A 24,468-nucleotide genomic window follows, 5' to 3' on the forward strand; every position below is an offset into this window, starting at 1 on the left:
ATCCTGTCCCTGTTCTAGCCATGTCTCCGTAATAGCCACAAGCCATGTCTCCGTAATAGCCACGATTTCTCCTCATCTCGGTCTGAATTGGTTTACTCCATATTCTTAGGCTATGACCCCTGTTCTGGACTCCCCACCTTTAGGAGCAACCTTCCTGCATCTATGCTGTCTGGTACTCTGTCTAGTTAGAATTTTGTAGGTTTCTATGAGATCCATCCTCATTTTTCTGAACTCCAGCAAACTTAATCATTACCAATTCAAACTCTCCTCATGCGTCAGTTCTGTCATCTCAGCAACCAGTCTTGTAAACCTTCTTTGCACTCCCTCTATTACCAGAACATTCTCCCTCAGATAAGGAGACCAAAACAACACACAATATTCAAAGAGTAATTACACTAAAGCTCTGTACAATTACAGCAATACATCTCTGCTCCTGTATTCAAATTCTCTTGCTATAAAGGAGAAAGTGAGGTCTGCAGATGCTGGAGATCAAAGTTGAAACTGCATCCGCTGCAGCCGGTGTGGCCTCCTCTATATTGGGGAGACAGGCCGCCTACTTGCGGAGCGATTCAGAGAGCACCTCTGGGCCACCCGGACGAACCAGCCCAACCAACCTGTGGCACAGCATTTCAACTCCCCCTCCCACTCCACCGAGGATATGCAGGTCATTGGACTCATCCACCGCCAAACCACAACAACCCGACGGTCGGAGGAGGAGCGTCTTATCTTCCGAATGGGAACCCTCCAACCGCAGGGGATGAACTTGGACTTCACCAGTTTCTTCATCCCCCCTCCCCCCACCTTGTCTCAGCCGGATCCCTCCAGCCCGGCACCGCCTTCCTGACCTGCAGTCTTCTTCTTGACCTCTCCGCCTCCATCCTACTCCGACCTATCACCCTCACCTTGACCTCTTTCCACCTATCACATTTCCAACTCCCCTCCTCCAAGTCCCTTCTTCCTACCTTTTATCTTCTCCTGCTGAACACTCTCTGCTCATTCCTGAAGAAGGGCCTGTGCCCGAAACGTCGAATCTCCTGTTCCCTGGATGCTGCCTGACCTGCTGTGCTGTTCCAGCAATAAAGTTTCAACTCTTGATATAAAGGCCAATATACCAGTTATCATCATGACCACCTGCTCTCCCTGCGTGCTTACTTTCAATGGCAGGTCAGGCTTCATTACACACTTCCCTGTTTCAATTTATAGCTGTTAAGATAATAACCCGCCATCTTGTGTTTTGCTCTCAACAAGGATAACCTCACTTTTTTCCAAATTCTACTACCTCTGTCTGCTATTTGCCCACTCACTCAGCCTGACCAAGTTACATGGAAGCATCTCTGCATCATCCTCACAGCACACCCTCCCATACAGCTTGTGCCATATGCAAACTTGGAGGTGGTTACATTAGTTCCCTTATCTAAATCATTAATATGTCTTGTGAATAGCTGGGGTCTGAGCACTGATCCCTGAGGCACCCTAATAGTCACTGTCTGCCATTCAGAAAGGGACCATTTATTCCTACACTTTATTTCCTGTCTGCCAAACCATTTTCTATCCATCTCAATACACTAACCCCTACATGCTTTAATTTTATACACTAATTTCGTACGTGGGATTTTGTCGAAAGTCTTCAGAAAGTCCAAATAAACCACATTGACTGGCTCTCCTCTCATCTCTATGAGCTACACCACTACCATCTTCATCTCAAGAAGAGTTAGGGATGGGCATATATGTTGGCCTACCAGCATAGTCCCATGGATAAAAATAACTATTTTACTCCAATCTACATAAGCAAACTGTAGCTCTCACCACTCAGTGAGAACGACATGGGTTCAAGTCCCACTTTAGAGGGTTTAGTCCATTATCTGACTCGATTAGATTCCCTTCAGTATGGAAACAGGTCATTTGGCCCAACATGTCCACACCGACCTGCTGAACACTAATCTACCCAGATCCCCTACCCTAAGTTTGCCCCAGACTGATGCACTGAACACTATTGCCAATTTAGCATGGCCAATTCACCTAACTTGCACATTTTTGGATTGTGGAAGAAAACCGGATCACCCAAGGGAAACCCACGCAAACACGGGGAGAACATGCAAACTCCATACGCGCAGTCGCCTGAGGCTGGAATTGAACTCAGGTCCCTGCCTCTGAGCCAGCAGTGCTAACCACTGAGCTACCCAGAATCTATAATGACATTTCAGATATGACTGAGACCATAAAGAGCAGGATTAGGTCATTGGCCCATCATGTTTGCTCCACCATTCTATCATGGCTGATACTTTTCTCGACCCCATTCTCCCGCTTTCTCCCTGTAACCCTTGATCCTCTTACTAATCAAGAACCTATCTATCTCTGTCTTAAATACACTCAATGACTTGATCTCCACAGCCTTCTGCAGCAATGACTTTCACAGGTTCACCACCCTCTGGCTAAATAAATTCCTCCTCATTTCAGTTCTAAAGGGTGATCTCTTCACTCTGAGCTTACGCTCTCGGGTCCTAGTCTCGCCTACTAGTGAAAACATCTTCTCCACATCCACTCTATTCAGGCCTCTCAGTGTTCTGTAAGTTGCAATCAGATCCCCCACGTCCTTCCCAACTCCACTAAGTACAGACTCAGAGTCCTCAATTGCTCTTCACATGACAAGTCTTTCATCCCGGGATCATTTTTGTAAACCTCCTTTGGACCTTCCTCCAATGCCAGCTCATCCTTCCTTTGATATAGCGCCCAAAACCACCCAAATAAGAGCTGCATTGTTGGATGTACCAGCTGTCCAAAGACGCAGAAAAGATTACAAGAATGTTACCAGGTATGGAGGGTTTGAGATATCGGGAGAGGCTAAATCAGCTGGGGCTATCTCCCTTGGAGCATTGAATGCAGAGGGTTGACTTTATCGACATTTATAAAATCATGAGGGGTATGGATAGGGTGAAAAGCCAAGGTCCATTTCCCAGGGTAGGAGTGTCTAAAACTAGAGGGCATAGGCTTAGGGTGAGGGGAGAAAGATTTGAAAGGGATCTCAGAGGCAACTTTTTCATGCAGACGGATGTGAGTATGGAATGAACTGCCAGAGGAAGTCGTGGAGGCAGGTACAATTCCAACACTTAAAGGCATCTGAATGGGTATATGAACAGGAAGAGTTTAGAGGGATATGGGCCAAATGCTGCCAAATGATAAATTTAGGATATCTGGTCAGCATGGACAAGTTAGACCAAAGGGTCTGTTTCCATGCTATACATCTCTATGGCTTTATGACTCTCGATACTAAAGACCTGCCTGCATTTCCAAATGAACGTAAAAGACCTCATGGGGCGACTTTAAAGATGACCTCCCTCATCTCCCTGTTGTCCAGGTCAAACATTTATCCCCCATTACCACCATCACTGAAACAACATTCTCATGTTGTGGCTTGTGGGAGTTAGTTGTGTGCATATTGGCTGTGGCATTTCCTATATTACAGCAGTCACTACATTTAATTGACTGGAGAACACTTGGGCATGTCCTGAGGTCACGAAAGGAGCCATACAAATGCTAATCTTTTTATCTTAAAGTGAGTATTTTGCCTGATTAATGTTTTAATGCCCACATTTCATGGGAACATTTCCTTTAGTTCCCTTTCTCAATGCTTATAACTCCTGACCTCTACCTTAAACTACAAAGGTCTGTCACCTCATGTAAAACTAGGTTAAATGGCTTATTTATGTTTCAGTCCCACTTCCTGCAGTACTTAATGCAACTTCAGAACTTACACTTCAATCTCTGGGGGATGTTGAAATGTTATATACCTCAGGGCATTGTGTACACATGTGTTATATGCACCACGATGGTTACCAACCCTTCAGGAATTGAAGATTAAAGTCCAGGAAAAAAATGCAGGAAAACAGACAGCAGGATATCAACCAATCTGTGTTCCTTTTGATAAATTGGTTGGGTGGGGGGGGTGAGGTGGGGGAGGGAGGGGTCAGTTGGTTGACATGCATTGTAGTTAAAAGCAAGCAGTTGAGTGATGTAACCTTCAGGAATGTTTGCAACCACATGTTTCTTTTCTTTGTTTGTGGGATGTAAGTGCTGCTGCCATCGATGTCCAGAGGTGTCCACCATTTTCCTGAACTGAGGATACCCCCCCCCCATCCTGGTTAACAGGGCCGTCTGCTGTGTGCAACCCATCTCCTGCACTTCTGGCTTCACCCCTTCTCTTCCCTTCTATAATAACAAGAGGGTCTCTCCGGTCCTCACTTTCCACCTCATCCGCACCCCCATCCATAGGATCATTAGCTGTCATTTTCACTACCTCCAGCCGGATACTACCATCAGACACATATTCCCCTCCGTTCTCTTGTCAGCCTTCCACAGAGACCATTCTCTCTGGTACACACAGGTCTACTCCTCCTACACTTCCAACACCACCACCCCTGCCACACCCTTAATTACAAAAGCTGCAACGCATGCCCGTTTACATCCTCCCTTCTCATTGTCGAAATCCCCAGACATACCTGCCAGGTGAAGCAGCACTTCACTCAATCTAATCTTTTGCATTCGCTGCTCACAACGTGGTCTCTTCTAGATCGGGGAGATGAAATGCAGACTGGGGAGGTGAAATGCAGTTCGGCGAGATGAAATGCAGACTGTGGAGATGAAATGCAGATCGGGGAGATGAAATGCAGACTGGGGAGATGAAATGCAGACCTGGGAGATGAAATGCAGATCAGGGAGATGAAATGCAGATCGGGGAGATGAAATGCAGCCTGGGGAGATGAAATGCAGATCGGGGAGATGAAATGCAGACTGGGGAGATGAAATGCAGATCGGGGAGATGAAATGCAGACCTGGGAGATGAAATACAGACTGGGGAGATGAAATGCAGACTGTGGAGATGAAATGCAGACCGGGGAGATGAAATACAGCCTGGGGAGATGAAATGCAGATCGGGGAGATGAAATGCAGACTGGGGAGATGAAATGCAGACTGGGGAGATGAAATGCAGTTCGGGGAGATGAAATGCAGCCTGGGGAGATGAAATGCAGATCGGGGAGATGAAATGCAGATCGAGGAGATGAAATGCAGACCGGGAGATGAAATGCAGACTGGGGAGATGAAATACAGATCGGGGAGATGAAATGCAGATCGGGGAGATGAAATGCAGCCTGGGGAGATGAAATGCAGATCGGGGAGATTAAATGCAGACTGCAGAGATGAAATGCAGACTGGGGAGATTAAATGCAGACTGGGGAGATGAAGTGCAGATCGGGGAGATGAAATGCAGACCTGGGAGATGAAATGCAGACTGGGGGGATGAAATGCAGTTTGGGGAGTTGAAATGCAGACTGTGGAGATGAAATGCAGATCAGGGAGATGAAATGCAGACCTGGGAGATGAAATGCAGACTGGGGAGATGAAATGCAGTTTGGGGAGATGAAATGCAGACTGTGGAGATGAAATGCAGATCAGGGAGATGAAATGCAGACTGGGGAGGTAAAGATCGGGGAGATGAAATGCAGCCTGGGGAGATGAAATGCATATTGGGGAGATGAAATGCAGACTGTGGAGATGAAATGCAGCCTGGGGAGATGAAATGCATATCGGGAGATGAAATGCAGACTGTGGAGATGAAATGCAGATCGGGGAGATGAAATGCAGACCTGGGAGATGAAATGCAGACTGGGGAGATGAAATGCAGACTGGGCAAACGCTTTTCATAACACTTTTGATCTGCTGCTAGAATGACTCCAAGTTTCTCATTGCCACTTCAACACACAACAGTGTTTCCCTGGCCAACATCTGTGTCTCAGACTTGCTGCAATGTTCCAGCAAAGCTCAATTCAAGTGGGAAGAACATGTCGTTTTCCACTTGGTGACCATGCAGCTTTCGAGACTCAATACTGAGTTTTATAATTTTAGAGCATGAACATCTTCTTCCATGTTTACCACTCACCCCTCACACCCTTGGTCATGTTATAAGTAGGGCAGCTTTCAGCACAGCCAACACATTTTCACCTACTCATTGTCTCCAAAATTACCTATTGAGATTCTCCTCTTCCCATTCTTGATCTGCCAAACCTTTTCCTTCTTTCTTCTTTCTTTGAGCTCCAACTCCACCTATCCACAAATGTCTTTCCCACTATCATCAGCACAAATGCCATATTTTCCGAGTAGCAATCAGTTCAGAAGAAGGGTCACTGAATTTGAAGCATTAACTCTGTTTCTCTCTCCACAGATTCTGCCTGTCCTGCTAGGTTTTTCCAGCAAATTGTGTTTTTGTACTTCTTACATAGCTGTATTAATTGTAATGAGATTAGCCAGATGGACTTCACAGAATATGTGTTCCCTGATTGGGGCTGTTATTCTGGTCCAATCATAGAGCCCTGGCTGACAGATAAGAACAGGATAATCTGAGGTTCTGTTTATTCTGAGAGCTGGCTCTGAGGGAGCTGGATCAGTGTCAAATACCATACATGTGTATATAAAGGGTGACTTGGCGACAGCATATCGATCTCTGTGGAACAATTTCAATAGTTGTTGGCAGGCAGAAGGCCTTTGTCATCAATAGCAGGTCACTATTTGACAGATTGACCAACTACTTGCTGCTGACCAAAGCTCCATTTGTACACATCCCTTTAGCTCCAACTCATCTGCAAACTACACTTTAACAACTGCTGGCATCAATAATAACCATGTGTTTCATGCTACTTACTTTAAAACAAAAGCTATCCTTCAGTAATCCTTGGTTTTAAAATAGTACTTTTCTAATTTCAGTCCACAATTGAAAATACATAAAAAGTTATAAAGATATGGTCTTTATAATTGATTTCTAATGATGTGTCGGTATTTAAATTTATTAGCATTATTCCAAAGTATTCCAGAACATAGAACAATACAGCACAGGAACAGGCACTTCAACCCATGATGTTGTGCTGAACATGACACTAAATTAACCTAATCCCTTCTGTCAGCCCTTGGTCCATATCACTCGATATCTAATATATTCTTATTCTTATCCAAAAGTCCCTTCAACACCCCTATTGTATCTGCCTCCACCACTACCCTGGCAGCGCGTTGCAGATGCCTACAGCTCTCTGTATAAAAAAAATCTTAGCCTTCACATTTCCTTTGAACTTCCCCTTCTTACCTTCAATGCATCTCCCCTAATATTAGGCATTTCAACACTGTGGAAAAGATTCTGCCCATCAACCCTATCTATGCACCTTGTAATTTTATAGACTTCTATCAAGTCACCCCTCAGCCTCCACTGCTGTAGAATTTTCTAGCCCCTCTTTATAGCTCATATCCTCAAATCCAGCCAGCATCCTGATAAACCTCTTCTGCATCCTTTCCAAAGCCTCCACATCCTTCCTGTAATGTGGCGACCAGGATTGAACGCAGTACTCTAAATACCGCCTAACCAAAGTTCTGGCACTTTCCCCATTGATCTGGCAATCTATGTCCCCAACCAATTGAGGAGAGTAATTTGGTAAATACAGACCTGGGCTGCTGAGCATGTACCATTTTAAATTGCTTTTCGTTGGGCCTGAAGCAGAGTGGAAGCAGAGCACAGTGTTAGGATGGTTCAGTTGAAAAGTGAATCAGTACATTTCAATTAAAAAAATGGACTGCAGGAAATCAGAAGGTGGCTGAGGCCAATTGGCGTGTCCACCCATATCTCAAAATCCTAACTAAAGCATGATCACAAGCTATCTTTGCATTAGCTCCCCCACCCCCAGCACAAACAATAACAGAAGGACTTGCAGAAGCAACAAGATAATTAAATGAAAAAAAATAAATACAATAATTTATTTTCTGGGTTTGCTCATGATTGTGTCAGGAGGATGATCTTCGAGTCCTGAAGGCTGAGAGCAACTCTGGAGGGTTGGCAGAACTTTGTTCAAGAAAATGTAGAGGGTGCTGTTTGCTGCAGTGAACCTCCTACTTTTATTATTCACTCACAGGATTGTTCTGCAGGAGGCAGTAGTGAACGGCCTTCTGGAATGGCTGCAGTCCTTGGGTATGGACCCAGAAGGCAGTTAGGAAGGGAACTCCAGAATTGTGAACACCAGCGACAGTGAAAGAGCTTTGATACATTTCCAAGTCAGGATGGTTTGTGGCTTGAAGGGCACCTTACAGATGGTAGGTCTCCCTACGTATCTGCTAGCTTCGTCCTTCTGGGCGGTAGAGGTTGAAAGGGTTGGAAGGATCTGTTTGGATCCTTGAAGGTACGATAAAATGGAGAAGCAGTGCATTCGTAACACCAGCATTCTTAGCCCGCATGAGTATAGCTTACTCAGAAACCTTAAGTAAATGTGTAAATAAGTGTGGAAAAATTGTCTGTGGAAAACAGGAAGTAAAACCACTTTGGTTGTTAAATCTTGTCAGCCTTCCCCACTCACACTGCCACCCTGCGGTCATATTGTCACTGTAATTCTTGTCTGCTCAGCCCAGCCATTTCAAGGAGGTCATGTCAGTGAGTTGTTTCCCCTCCTCCCAAACCAACTGGGCCGAATCGCCTTATTAATTCTGTGAAACAAGATAATACCTTTTCTTCGTTCAAGATGCTTTGAGGCTGCAACTCAATGCTATCTGCTGCACTTGTACTTGCACACTTTGTCTGTCCATTACTTAGCTTGGCTGGTTGCCTGTGGAAGCAAGGAAAGCAAAACTATCTTTAAAAAGCTGCAGGAAGCCTCAGTTTTCTCAAGGTTAGTCACCATCAAAAAGACAGTAGAAATGACCATCATTCGTGTCACATGCTCACTCTACAAGATCAAAGTGCAATGGGTCAAGTCATAGAACAGGCTGTTGGAAAGTTTCTGTTGGAACATTTTACCTGGCGAGGAACTAACTGAAAGGACCATTGGCTTCTTGCTGTGACAGCTATTGGAGCACACAATATCCTGCTGAGTTACACAGACCAGTGTATTTCTTTCAGGGACGGTTGGGTAAACCTTTTGGAGTAGGATATGAAAGACGACAATAGGCACAGCATGAGACAATGAAGCTGACCCAGATTTGATTGATCAAATAGCCCTCTTCTGTATTGAAAAAATAGAGCCACACTTACTCTCAAAATGGAGGCCATTTAGCTTATTGAAAACTATCCAATTACTCCCACTCCTTTGCTCTTTCTTTTCTGACCTATAAATATGTGTTTTGAGTGTACACCCAATTCTATTTTGCATTCAATTTGATTCCACCACTCATTTTACAGCCAATGTGACCAACTAGAGTTGCCAATCCCTTCCCAAAGCTCTTACCCTAATGTTGAGGATTTCAAGACAGAAAGAAAACTTTCAAAGCACAAGTGCCAAATAACATCAGCATTAAATAATTCCCTCTCAACATCTGAGTGATCATTGTTACAAGTACTTTGAAGAAGATGCTGAAATGAACAACACAGAATTCCTACAGTGCAGAAAGAGGCCATTCAGTCCATTGCATCTGTGATGACCTTCAGAACAGCAACCCTATATTTCCCACAACTCAACCATCTAACCTGCACACTACAAAGCAATTTAGCATGGCCGACCCACCTAACGGGCACACCTTTGGACTGTGGGAGGAAACCAGAGTGCCAGGAGGAAACCCTCACAGGCACAGGGAGAAGATGCAAGCTTCACACAGTCACCCAACACTGGAATTGAATCTGGATCCCTGGCACTGTGAAGCAGCAGTGCTAACCACTAAGCCACTATGCCACCCAGTCTTTCCATTCATGCCAATCTGAACAAAGAGTGTGCAGTGCAGTTCAGGAACAGTTAATTGGGGAAGTGATTTCTCAGGCAGCAGAATTCTGTGCTTGACTGTGGAAAAGGTTCAAATTCAAAGGGTTTTTTTTGGTTTCATAAAATTGGCCTGACAGCGAACATTTTGTCTCCACAGGGATTCATCAAATCTGCAAGCAAAGGGGACTTGTTAAGCATTTAAATGGAAGTACAAGCTAAAAAAAAAGAAAACTTAGAAAAAATGTTTTTTGATGCACATCATTAAACTTACATCGTGGGGGGAATAATATAGTCTGATGTAAAATTAAATCTAATGGGAACTGTAATTTTTTCCTCACTAAAGGTCACCGTAGCTCATGCTAATGGTCATAAACTGTAGGATCTGACAAATAAAACAACACTAAAACTCAGATAACATTTTTTTTGAAAAAAAAGCACTGTTGCTTAATCATTCAGGGTCGACCAAAGAGCTGAAAAATACAATTTATAATTACTTTCAGGACTGCTAATGCACCAGTGGGCATCAGTTTGGGGATTTGGCATAGTGCAGTTCTACGGTTTGCTGTCTGAGTTCAGTATGTTTCTGTCTCCTCCTGTCTGATTGCTGACAGGGTTTATGCTGAATTCAGAGTTTGAGTGTGAGTCCGGAGACACATTGTGCATCTTTGTTCTGTGTGATGAAATTTTACCAAACAAGTTTTGTCTATGGGCTTGGTTTGATTAAACCCCATTTTGATTCCGATTTTGTGATCAGTTAAACAGTTTTTCGGGATGGTACTGTCAGGGGATAACAATTTTCCTGAGGATATCCTGCTTTCGGAGGGATGGGGCTCACCAATCAATGATAATAAGGTGGATTATAGAACAGACAGCACAGTAAGAGATCTTTTGGCCCACTCTTCCCACACCAACTTCTTTAAAAGATGATTCAACTTTCTCCCTTTGGTCTTTCTCCAGGTCTGTGCAAGTTCTTCCTATTGGATGAAGTTATCTCTGATACTATCGCATCAGACGGGTTTTGAACTGCAGGGATAGCCTATATTATGTGCTCAGGGATGGAGTCCAGCTTAACGCCTTAACTTTTGAACCCAAAACCAATGATGGTTACATACCTTGATCTGACCGGGAGAGGGGCTGCACTGTTAGAGTTCAGATCATCCTCTTCATCTGTACTACCAATTTCGTCACTCGATGAGGAATATTCTATTGCCTTTCCAAAAGGGCCACTCCCAGTCTTCCCCCTGGCTGGTGTAATCCCCTCCTATTAATTCAGAAACATGTCACTTTAGGCCTTGAAACAACTTTATTAACCCAGTAACAAAAACAGAAGTTGCTGGAGAAGCTCAGCAGGTCTGGCGGCATCTGTGAAGAGAAATCAGAGTTAACATTTCGGGTCTGATGACTCTTCTTCAGACCTCAGATGGAATCAATGTCAGATTTTGGCTGCAGAGTTGGGAGATCACTCACATCTTCATCCATTTGGAAATCCAAATGTCCTCAAAAGTGGTTTCTATCCCATTTAACCATGTCTCCTTATTGATAACTCACAGTTGGTCGGTGCTCCCATACCTCTGGGATTGATTCTGCCATGTCACCTTGCTATGGGAATCTCCACATTGCCAGTAATTCCAGTCTTTTTTCTCCCCAATTCTATTGTAACCATTTACATCACCTGTGTGCGCGTCTCCTTTTTATTCTTTACTGGTCTTATTACCATCTCCTTTTACCTTGCACCATCATCCTTTTTGTTATTCAATCACTTGTGCCCCCCACCCTGGCAGACCCCTTTGCCTTCCTTACATCCCTTCACCCACTATTTCCATGTTATATTTGTTCACAATCTGTTAATCTTGAATAAACTAAGGGAAAATAGATATGTTGGGGCTTGGCTGAACACCACAAACCTCCAGCATCCTTTTGAAACAAATGCATATAAGGAAAAACGTTGCTTAATTGACAGATATTTCACTGAGATCTATTTTTCTATGGCTCAATGTTTTTATTATCCCGGTCTCTGTGGAAGTATTTCAGCCTGTTCAAATAATTAAAATAATATCATTAATTATTTCGGTTTCCTGTAGAAATATAGAAGTATCAAGTGCTTGTAATGTCTGTTATTGATACTTTAATGCCTGGCAGGTATATGTTTTTAAACTCCCCTGTCCTTGGCATTGTTAAATTAGGGTTATTTGGCTCTGTTTCAGGTGTATTCTGACCATAGTGCTATGAATTGGCACGAAGATATTAAGGTCTTTGGCAATGATGGCGAATGGAATGTTATAGGATATCATGGATGTGTCACAGGGAGTGGATTGTTGGTGAGGGGGTCAGGAACATAGGGGGTAATATTAAATAAAACAACCAGGACAAAGATCTGGTGAATCAGGGTTGACCTATAACCTTGGCAGAGTTACACCTGAAATGTTGACTTCTCCACCTCCTGATGCTGCCTGGCTTGCTGTGTTCTACCAGCCTCCTGCTTGTCTACCTTGGATTCCAGCAGCTGCAGTTATTTTCGTCTCTGACCCTTGGCATGAACAGCTGCTGTTGTCACCTCCAGCCCGACTTCAGCATATACTTGGAACCTTGGCTTGAAAACTTTGCCTTTCTCCTGAGGTAGGTGGGCTGAACTGACAGATTCCAACATGAAATTCCATTCCCTTCAGAGATAGTTCTGAATGGTTTGATTAGAACAACAGCAGAGATTAAGTGGCTCAATTATAAAGCCAACTTGGATACACTTGGCTTGGTCCATTGAGTAGAAGCTTGGGAGTGACTGACTGGGGTCTTTAAAGTGATTACCTGTAATATTCTTTCGCATGACTGAATCTGATTCGGGGGTGGGGGTGAGTCAGTTTTGGATGAAATTATTAAACAAAAAGCTGCTTTTCGCACTAAGGACTGTGATAATATTCCTCCAAATAAATGTTGAGGGCAGGTTGGATGAAACCTGCAGGACTGAAAACGCTATTTTTTGGGGGATGGGGGGAGTGTGAGTGAGGATTTTGGGGATGTGGAAAACAAAGGCAGTTAGATTAAGCTAGGGTACAAATCAATCATGATCTAATTGAATGTTTGAGCAGGTTATGAGGGGTCTACAGTACCTTCTCTGCCAACAGAACAATGTTAAGTAGAAAAGATAGATATATAGAATCTACTGAATATTTAGAATCTATCAGATATTGACTGTTGGAGAAATATATGCTGATGTAGTTTGAACAAGGCACAATGGCTGACAAGATCGGAGATACATTTCTGTGTTAAATGCCAACATGAGATGACTCACAGTATAGTTCCTCGATAGTGGGTAACTCCGTTTCTCTTCACATCGTCTGTTAAGTTGCTTGTCACTTTGGCTGGAGGAGTTGAGTAAAGGTGCTGCAAATCAAGAAGAACGGGAATCAACAACAGCAGTCCATGTGGAATTTTGACAATTCTATCAGAGTGAGGCTGTCCCAACTGATCATGGCAATTTAGGTCAACAGCAGAAACAGAACTGCAATAACAGAACAATTCCTATCTCATTCTAGATGTTTGGGGTTGACAAACATAATATATGCAGAAATGCTCCAATGTGCTAAATTTGCTCCTAACTGTAACAAGGTCAGCCAGGCGGACCTCAAAGAATATAAGTTCCCTGATTGGGGCTGTTAATCTGGTCCAATCAGGGAGCCCTGGCTGACAGATATAAACAGGAGCGCCTGAGAGCTGGTTCTCAGGGAGCTGGACCAGTGCCAAGTAATATGCAGGTATAAATTAAGACTGACTTTGTGATGGGATACCGGCCTCTGTGGAAATATTTCAGCCTGTTCGAATAATTAAAATAATATCATTAATTATTTCGGTTTCCTGTAGAAAACATTAGATTTTTGTGAAAACGGAAGCCATCATGCTATACAGATTGCAGTGCTCCAGAGAAAGTAAGTGGAATGGCAATAAATGAAAAGTCTTGTAGCAACATACTGATGCAAAATAAAAGCAGCACCAATGGAAGCAAAGTTAGCAGGGCAATCTCATCAACAGAATCCCTTTCAAAACCAGTAACAAACAGGTATGGTTAGCTTTTGCCCCAGACCACCCTATTTTGTTTCGAATTTCGAATATGTTGCTCCATCAGTGAGTTTTATAGCATATTGGTGAGCTTTGACTTAAAGAACATTGGATTTGTTAGCACAAGTTAATGGGATTGACTGTTTTGCTGAGACACTTTGGATTAATGACTGGGATTTAGGAATTGTAGCTCACGATGGTGACTGCAGAGATTTGATAAATGCATCGCTGTGATTCCTCATTTCATCCATGTGCTTGTGTAAGTGGAAATATGAGGTTAGAACAGATATAACATGTGGCTGGCAATACGGTGCAAGAGGGAGGTTTTTGGATCCCTGGAACATTGATTCTGGATCTGAGGAGGTGGTTCTGATAGATCCGATAGTTACATCTCAACAGAGCTGAGGCCAACTGTATTGACCGGCTGTGTCTTAGCTCTGGTGAGCGTTTAAACAAACTTGGGAACTGCAATTGGAAACTGCATGCAGGAGAAAGGAGAAACAAAGTTGGGACCAGCACAAGGGGGAATGCAGTAGTCAGAACTCTGAAGTAATGTGGACATTTTTAACTTGAATTTCCAAAATGTGTTTTTTTAAAAAAGATTTGATATAGCCAAAAGTGGTAAATTAGTGTAACCATAGGTAACCACAACCTGAGGAATGGGGCCCAGTAAGCTTCAGGGATGATAAACACAGGGAGCATAAAGCCATGATGATAACAAAGACCTGCATCAAATTAAGGCAGGGCTGGGTACTGAGTATTCCTGGATACAGGGGCTTCAGGAAAGATAAAAAAGGAAAGAAAGAGGGGAGGTTTGGTGAGGAGAATATCACAATGCCAGAGAGAGAGGACATCCTATTGGGAGGAGGGGTCAGAAACAGAATCTATCTGATTTGAATTTAGATGTAATAGAGATATTATTGCACTATTTGAGATGTTTTATGAATCACCAACTAGTGGGAAAGGCACAGAGGAGTAAATCTACAAAGATTATAGAGAAGTGAAAGACAGTGTTAACGTAATGGAGGAACTATAATTATTCTAATATAAAGTGGATAATGGTAATAAAGTAAAGGGCTTTTTTTACAAGCATGTTTGAGAGAATTATATTGATCAATAAATTTCAGCCCAATGAGGAGGCATTGATAGATTTGGATCTCGGAAATAAGCTGGGTCAAGTTTTTTAAGGCAAAGATAGACTTTTGAATAATGAGGGAATCAAGAGTTATGGGTAAGTAGATCTGAGTCCATGAAAAAAATCAGCGTTGATCTTATTGAATGGCAGAGCAGGTTCGATGGGTCTATTCCTGCTCCTATTTTTTATGCTCTTATGTTCTAAGCAGATAAAGATAGGCAGACAACATTTAGGGAAGAGTGACCTTTGTATTGTTAGGTTTAAGTTGGCTACAGAAATGGACAAGGAGTAATTTAGAAGAGAAATACTAAAAGGAATGGCGATTTTAGCAGGGTGAGAAAAGACTTGGCTTATGTAATTTGATTGGCAGGTAAAACTGTAATGGAACAATGGGTTCCTGTGAAGAAGGAGATATTTTGGGAACAGTTAGATTACTCCTAAGCAGGAGCAAGGTTCAGGTAAGCATAGCCAGAGCTCCCTGATGGAACCACTGTACCACCGTGCCGCCCACAATGGTAATTTAGAAGAGAAATACTAAAAGGAATGGCGATTTTAGCAGGGTGAGAAAAGACTTGGCTTATGTAATTTGATTGGCAGGTAAAATTGTAATGGGTTCCTGTGAAGAAGGAGATATTTTGGGAACAGTTAGGTTACTCCTAAGCAGGAGCAAGGTTCAGGTAAGCAAAGCCAGAGCTCCCTGATTGTTGAAAGAGATGGAGAGTAATATGAAGCAGAATGGGTAGGTGTAAGTTAGATAACAGGTTGTGAGCACAAGTATGAAGCAGGCTAAATATAGACAAATGCAAGGAATATGTAAAAGGATTTCGATTTCCAGAAGGCATTGAAAAAGTGCCACATTGTTCCAATAATTGTCAGAACTCTGGATAATGTGGACATTTTTAATTTGCAAATCCAAAATGTGCTTTTTTAAAGAGGGCTGATATAGCCAAAAGTGGTTGCAGATGTCAATTAACTGGCTGTTTAGAGAGAGTAAGAGAGAGAAAAGGGGAAACGGATATACAAACACATATAGAGCCAGGGAGAGAGGGACAAGTGTAATGTAATGCCGAACATGTCAAAGAAACTTCAAACTGACTGGACTGTGACTTCGCCTGACTTTAAAGAAAAGAAGGAACTCATGACACCTGCTCGACAACAAGTCATTCTCTTTGAATTATGTTTCAAAGTTTAAAAATATTTAATGTGTATTCTTCAAAGGGAGAAATAATGACAAGAGTTCAAAACATCATTGAAATGGAAGCATGAGACTGAGCACTCTGTATGTGCCAGCCAGCGCCTAAGAGTTATTGCATTATGAGGAATCAAGAAAATTTCCCCTTGTTACCCCTGTGTAGCAGGGCAAAAAAAGGGAAATCCTCCCATATTTGAGTATGGAAAAAATGCTGTAGAGAAGACCCAGGACAAAGAAATCTTAATTGGCCGAAAGAAAACAGCTAAAAACCAGGATATTATGGGAAGATTAGATTATATTCCCTACAGTATGGAAGCAGGCCCTTCGGCCCAACAAGTCCACACTGACCCTCCAAAGAGTAACCCACCCAGCCCCATGCCCCTATCCTATATTTACCCTTGACTAATGCATCTAACACTATGGGCAATTTAGCATGGCCAGTTCACCTGACCTGCACATCTTTGAATGGGAGGAAATTGGAGCACCCGGAGGAAACCCAAGCAGACACAGGGAGAATGTGCAAACTCCACACAGACAGTCGCCCGAGGCAGGAATTGAACCCAGGTCCCTGATGGTGTGAGGCAGCAGTGCTAATCACTGAGGCACCGTGCCGCCCAGAAAGCTTGGAAAGAAATTGCAGGCCCCTTTCAGAACTATTCGCATCATCTGTAAATACGAGTGAGGTGCCAGATGACAGGAGGATGGCTAATCTTGTTCCCTTGTTTTGAATAGGGATGTAAGGAGAAGCCTGGGAACTGTAGACCTGTGAGTCTGACTTCAGTGGTGCGTAGGTTGTTGGAGATGATTCTGAAAGATAGGATTTATGTACATTTGAAGAGGTAAGGCATGTTTGGGGATAGTCAGCATGGTTTTGTGTGAGGGAAATCATGTCTCACAAACTTCATTGAGTTTTTTGAGGAAGTAAGCAAAATGATTGATGAGGGCAGAGCAGTAGACATTGTTTACTTGGATCTTAGTAAAGTCTTTGGCAAGGTTCCACATGGTAGACTAATGAGTAATGTTAGATCACATGGGATTCAGGGTGAGCTTACCAATTGGATACCAAATTGGCTTAATGGCAGGAGAAAGTGATGTCTGCAGATGCTGGAGATCAGAGCTGAAAATGTGTTGCTGGAAAAGCGCAGCAGGTCAGGCAGCATCCAGGGAACGTTTCGGGCATAAGCCCTTCTTCAGGAATGGCAGGATACAGACAGCATTGTTGGAGGGTTGGCTTTTGGAATGAAGACCTGTGACTAACAGTGTTCCACAGAGATCGGCTCTGGGTCTTCTTTTGTTTGTCATTTATATAAATGATTTAGATGACAATATAGAAGGCATTGGTCTGCTATTATACAAAACTTATTGCTAGCCACTAACAATCCCCATTTGCAGTTATTCATCCTCCAAGACTGATCATTATCTACTCCTTTGTATGCCCAACTGTTATAGAGTCATACAACACGGAAACAAACCCTTCAGTCGAACATAATCCCAACTACAGAGGAACCTTAATTATCCAAATGGCAATTATCCAAATTCCAGATTATCCAAATAAGATCTCACAGTCCCATAAAAATGTTACATCAAAGAGGTATGTGAGTTCAGATTACCTGTACTGAAGGACATGTGAAAACGCTGGCAAAAACAAAAACACAAGCACCTCATGCATCAGCGACTGGATTTTTTTTTTAACGTAAGGGTTGGATACACAGCCCTTTGCAAAAGTAACTGCTTTATTCATGTCACTTTACCAGGCTGTTCATGAAACAAATGGCAGTGAAAGTAAACAAAGAGCGAGGTGGTGTTTCTGTCTTTCTACCTCGACACAGAGTTCAACAAAAACTGACAAATGCTCTTGTGATTGTAGAAGCTGTTCGGGACCTTGTTTAATGCTAGGATTTCATATATTTATGTGATAGTAAGGGTTTAGTCCTTCTCAGTTTAACCTGCCAATTTGCAGAATGCAAAGACTAAATTGTTGAAATAGCACACTCATCAAAATTATAGATTTAAACAAACTCTTCGGTGGAGTAAAGCATTACAGCAGTATGGCTTCCCTTGTTTAAGGTGAAATTGATTATTTCAATAATCGATTATCCAAATAAAATACTGCCCGCCCGAGTTGCTCGGATAATCAAGGTTCCTCTGTAACCTAGTCGCACCTGCCTGCTCCTCGCCTGTAACCCTCCAAATCTTTTCTATTCATGAATTTATCTAATTATATTTAAATGTTGTAATTGTACCCACAGCCACCACTTCCTCAGGAAGTTCATTCCACATGTGAATCACCCTCTATGTAAAAGATTTTCACTTTTTTAAAAATCTTTTTCCTCGCCCCTTAAAAATGTACCCCCTATTCTTGAAAACCCTCATCCTTCGGAAAAGACAACTACCATTAACTCCATCTATACCTCTCATGATTGATAAACTTCTATCAGGTCTCCTCTCAATCTTCTACGCTCCAGTGAAAAGAAGTCACAGCCTATCTAGCCTTTCTTTGTCACTCAATCTTCTATACCTGGCAACATCCCCATAAATCTCTTCCGAACCCTGTCCAACTTGATAATATGCTTCCTATAACTGGGTGAACAGAACCGGACACAGTATACCAGAAAGGGCCTCACCAATGTCCTGTACAACCTCAACAAGACCTCCTAACTTCTATACTCAAAGCACTGAGCAATGAAGGCAAATGTACCAAGCACCTTTTTAACCACCTACCTAAATGTGACACAAACTTCAAAGAATTATGTACCTGAACCCTTAGGTTCTTCTCTCTCTCTGAGCTCTATCTCCACCTTTCATTTGCTCCTCATCCCCTCTCCCTACCCTATCTCCGGCACAAGAAACGATAGTTCCTGATAGTTACAATCAGTTCTAAGGAAAGGTCAGTGGACCTGAAACGTTAACTCTGATTTCTCTCCATAGATCCTGCCAGACCTGCTGAGCTTTTCTGGCTTTTTCATGCTTTTAGAAATGATAGTCCGTCAAAATTAACATGCACTCGGGCAAGTGTGGATTAATTACAGGAAATCAGCATTTCGTTGGGTGAGAGGGGAAAGATATAAAAGAGACCTAAGGGGCAACTTTTTCACGCAAAGTGTGGTACGTGTATGGAATGAGCTGCCAGAGGATGTGGTGGAGGCTGGTACAATTGTAACATTTAAGAGGCATTTGGATGGGTATATGAATGGGAAGGGTTTGGAGGGATATGGACCAGGTGCTGGCAGGTGGGACTAGATTGGGTTGGGATATCTGGTCGGCATGGACGGGTTGGACCGAAGGGTCTGTTTCCATGTTGTACATCTCTAAGACTCTATGAGAATGGGATTGAACTTTCCCATTTTCATTAAATATGTTTTATTGAATAAGACTTTTGATAGTGTAGAGTGACTTTTCTCACTCCATTTTCTGTTCTTCACTTCATTAATGATGAAAGCAGGCTCTTCAGTCCCTATCTTGTGCGATTGTACGGCAGAACAATAGAACAGTTATGGCAGAGAAAAAGAACATTCAATGCATTGTGTCTGCATTAGTCAAGTAAACCAACAGCCTGCTCTACCCTCACTTTCCAGCTCCTGTGCTTCACCTTACAGGACTTCAGGTGAAGATCCAGGTCACTTTTTAAATTAATTAAGGATTTCTGCCTCAGCCATCAAACGCAGCAGCAAATTCCAGACACCCACCATCCTCAGCTTGAAATGAACTTTTTCCTGTTCCTCTAATCCATCTACCAGCCACCTTAAATCTGTCTCCCTGGGTAGTGGACCTCTGCATTTTTAGGGGGCACAGACCCCTGAGAGACGTCTTCCCTGTTCACTCCTTCTGAACACCTTGTTATTTTGCACATCTTGATTAAGTTACCCTCAGCTTCGTCTGTTCTGAGGTAAACAGCCCTAGCCTAACCATTCTTTCCTCACAGCTGCAAATTTCAAGCCTTGGCAATCTTTTCAGAGCAGTTTGTCCTTCCTGTAATTTGGTGACTCAACGTACTCAAAACTCTAGCTGTGGCCAAGCAAACAATATCTTATATTGTTCCAGCATTCTACTTCTGCTTTTATACTCAATGAATCCCACATACATTCTTTATTACTTTATTTACCTGTCCTGCCACCTTCAGAGAACTATGGACATGTACTCCAAGGTCTGTAACTTCCTCTCAATGCTCTCTCACATATTGTGTATTCCATTGTCTGTTTGCCCTCCCCAGTTGCATAATGTTCACTTTCCAGAATCCCATTTGCTACATTTCCATCCTCTCAACCAAGTCAACAGCTATCCACTTCATAATCAACTGTATGGCCAAAATTAGTGCCATCTACCTCCCACAGATTAGTGTAAAATATTAATATGTATCATAAACATTGAGGTCTGTGAAACACAACTAGATACTGTTTTCCATTTGCAAAAACATTAGTCAACCTCTTGTTTCCTGCCTCTGACTGACTCATAGATGGTACATACTGTGTTGATAGTAAATAGAGTGCAAATTGAGTGCGATGGATGTGGTGCCAGTCAAGGGGCTGCTTTGTCCTGGATGGTGTTGAGCTTCCTGAGTATTGTAGGGGCTGCACCCATCCAGGCAAGTGGGGAGTATTCCATCATATTCCTGACTTGTGCCTTGTAGATAATGGTTAGATTTTGGGGGAGTCAGGGGGTGAGATGCTCACTGTAGAATTTATAGACTCTGACTTGCTCTTGTAGCCACTGTATCTAACTGGCTAGTCCAGTTTGTGGTCAATGGTAAGCCCCAGAACATTAATAGTCGGGGATTCAGTAGTGATAATGCCATTGAACTTCAAAGGGCAATGGTTCTTGCTGGATCTGGTGCATGACTGCGAAAGGAATGAAAGGATGAATTGATTAGGTGAGATTACTGGGCATTGCTGCATATATAAGTAATGTGGACCAACTGGGCAAAGGATTTATTTTCTTGCTGTGAAATTCCACTTCATTCCCTAAACCAAACTAATTCTTCATAAGGCTGATGTTTTAGACAATTAATGGTGAAGAAGTTCTCTCTCTCTTTAGATCAGGTATGCATTTATAAACAGGGGACACTACACCCACTTGATAAGCAAGCAAGAATGGGATGTGAAAGAGTGAAGAATGCAAATTCTGAAGCAATTGTGAAATAGTGGGGAAATCACACTTTGTATTTGCCATAGAAAGGTTCAGTTGGAACTATCCCAGATAACACCATTATAATCTCACTCAATGCGGTTTTGCTTGTTATGTTAAATAGCTTTGAGAATTTTACAGGGAATGAACAAGTCCCACATTCTTGGGAAGGCTGAATGTGGTCCCCAAGGCTGTAATTAGCATGCTCACATTCCGAATTACCAAAATGCGATACAGTTCTTTAACAACTGGGGTTAATCCCAGTTCAGCTTGTGATAGCACAATGATTAAACATTTTGTTATTAAATTGTTCGCAATGCAGTTCCCTGTTTCTATACCACAGGTCACGAGGGGTTCACAGAACATGACAACAACACTCGAGGTAAGTTTGAAAGATAAATTGTGTTGGTCAGAGTGCACGACAAGGGCCACCTTCATAGTATAAAATTATTTTTGTCAGATCACAACAAATTGGGAGCAATCCTTTTTTCAAACTGCAGGCATGTGTAACTGAGGTTGTTAGGGAGCCCAGTAGATAAAAGGTTCAGAAAATTAATATAATGTACTTTGAACAACTCGCACAGAAATGCACAGAGTCACAAACAGACAGCAAGGCTCTTGAAACTGGTTCAGAACTAACGATTGGTCAACTGAATCAAAATCAATGAGACTTTGGTGGTATCATTGGATCTCTGAAGTAAGTAGTGGCTATTAATGGAACTCTTTTCAGGGCTGTAGCAGTTTGTTTATTGGTTAGTTATTCCCTCAGTAACAGCTTAATAATCAGTAATTAGGAGCAGGGAGAGGAGGACCTGCTGGTTATTGTTTCGCTTGATTTGTGTTCAGTGCTTTCTGAATGGGGTCAGTTTGTAACTCACAAAGGCCACAACATGTGGTCAGTAGGACAACAGCTGATCTTTGTTGTTGCACTTTCCTCCAGCTCCCCATTCATGAAGCATCAGATCCATTGGAGAGAATTTCCAATTACAGAAACCCTGACTCAGTTCCACACTATCAACCCGAAGTTGACTTTCATCATCTCCCCAGCTCTCTGTTATTGATTGGAGGACCCCAGTTGTGTGTCCAGTGGTTTTCAAAACTGCCTCAGTTGCCCTCTGTTTCCAAATCTAGACACTCATTTCCTGACTGAGTCCATTTTATCATACATGCAAATTTCACTCCAGAGCATGTCTCAAAGCTTCACCCATTCTTTCATCTTAAACTTATAACTTACATTGGATTTTCAAAACAACTCTAGCTCACATCTTGGCCTACTATGGCTCCATCAATGTGAAGTGCTGACTTTCTTGCTCGTGGTCAGTTTCCTCTCCTCTGGTATTGTCCCACTCAAAACAACTGTCATTCACCTACCTCTTTAAAACAAACCACCCTTAACTTCCTTATTGTGGGAAACTACTGCCCCAATTCCAACTTCCCTTTATTCTCCAAAATCCGAGAATATGCAGTTCCCTTCCAAAACCATGCCTACCCTTCCTGCAATGCCAAGGTTAACCCTCTTCAGTCAGATTTTTGCTGTACAACTTCACTGAAATTGCCTTAATTACAGGCATAAATGACTACTTCTGCGGCTGTGATAGAATACCAATCATTACTCTTCTTGAACTGTCTGTGACCTTTGACATGGTTGACTCCTCAGTCACCATGCTCACTCTCAGAATCCCTATCCTGTGGAAGCAAGCCATTTGGCCAATTGAGTCCATACTGACTCTCCGAAGAACATCCCACCCAGACCCACCCCATTTCTGTAACTCTGCACCTCCCATGGTCAACCCACCTAACCTGCATACCCCTGAACATGACGGACAATTTAACACACGGTCAATTCACCTAACCTGCACATCTTTGGACTGTGGGAGGAAACCTGAGTGCCCGGAGAAAATGCAGACATGAGGAGAACAAGCAAACTCCACGTGGACTCGACTGAGTGGGTAATCGAACCTGGATGAGTGCGGTGAGACAGCAGTGCTAACCACTGAGACAGCATGTCGTTCAGCACGCAACACCCTTGCAGAACAGGATTGGTATCAGCTAGTTTCACCCTTGTCTATCCAATCTTCTGTAAATATCTCTTTTCCAACTCTCACATTCTAGAGTGCTGCAAAGATATTTATGTGGCCTTTTGCTATCGCTAATCTACATTGCGTTGAATGCAACACATGTTGTCCTGGGGTATCCATCGGCATTATCATGGTGGGAGATGATGATGCTTCCAATTTCATACAATGTTGGTTTTTACGCTCGGGTGAATGAGCTGAGGGCCAGAAGCGAGGATATGAGGGTAGGGAAAACATTGAGTGAACACCCACAAAATAAAGGTAAAGCAATTAACCGCAGCAATTATGTGATTGTGCTAAGGATGATTTCTGTTTGGATGAGTGCGTTGATGACAGTGTGAGTGTGTTAATGAAGGTGGTTTGGATGAGGGGGTTAATGACAGTAGTTTGGATGAGCGGGTTACTGACAGTGGTTTAGATGAGGGGGTTAATGACAGTGGTTTGGATGAGTGTGTTAATGACAGTGGTTTGGATGAGGGGGTTAATGACAGTGGTTTAGATGAGTGCGATAATGACAGTGGTTTGGATGAGGAGGTTAATGACAGTGGTTTAGATGAGTGCGTTAATGACAGTGGTTTGGATGAGCGGGTTAATGACAGTAGTTTGGATGAGCGGGTTAATGACAGTAGTTTGGATGAGTGGGTTAATGACAGCGGTTTGGATATGCGGGTTAATGACAGCGGTTCGGATGAGGGGGTTAATGACAGTGGTTTGGATGAGCGGATTAATAACAGTGGTTTGGATGAGTGCATTATTGACAGTGGTTTGGATGAGGGGTTTAATGACAGTGGTTTAGATGAGTGCGATAATGACAGTGGTTTGGATGAGGAGGTTAATGACAGTGGTTTAGATGAGTGCGATAATGACAGTGGTTTGGATGAGGAGGTTAATGACAGTGGTTTAGATGAGTGCGATAATGACAGTGGTTTGGATGAGGAGGTTAATGACAGTGGTTTAGATGAGTGCGATAATGACAGTGGTTTGGATGAGGAGGTTAATGACAGTGGTTTAGATGAGTGCGATAATGACAGTGGTTTGGATGAGGAGGTTAATGACAGTGGTTTAGATGAGTGCGATAATGACAGTGGTTTGGATGAGGAGGTTAATGACAGTGGTTTAGATGAGTGCGTTAATGACAGTGGTTTGCATGAGCGGGTTAATGACAGTAGTTTGGATGAG

General features: G+C 42.8%; 1 protein-coding gene across 4 annotated transcripts in view; it reads right to left on the reverse strand.

The window, feature by feature from the left end:
* Positions 1-24,468, reverse strand: part of si:zfos-2326c3.2 (mitogen-activated protein kinase kinase kinase kinase 4) — a 310,274-nt gene that overhangs the window by 71,494 nt on the left and 214,312 nt on the right. For all 4 annotated transcript variants that reach the window (XM_043705152.1, XM_043705150.1, XM_043705151.1 and 1 more), the window contains exons 18-20: positions 13,003-13,094; positions 10,829-10,977; positions 8,531-8,630 (exon numbers count right to left, since the gene is read on the reverse strand). In XM_043705152.1, coding sequence (XP_043561087.1) covers positions 8,531-8,630; positions 10,829-10,977; positions 13,003-13,094 — 341 coding nt within the window. The remainder of the gene's footprint in view (positions 1-8,530; positions 8,631-10,828; positions 10,978-13,002; positions 13,095-24,468) is intronic.

The sequence above is a fragment of the Chiloscyllium plagiosum genome, chromosome 15 (genome assembly GCF_004010195.1).
Source record: "Chiloscyllium plagiosum isolate BGI_BamShark_2017 chromosome 15, ASM401019v2, whole genome shotgun sequence".
In the NCBI taxonomy this organism is placed as follows: domain Eukaryota; kingdom Metazoa; phylum Chordata; class Chondrichthyes; order Orectolobiformes; family Hemiscylliidae; genus Chiloscyllium; species Chiloscyllium plagiosum.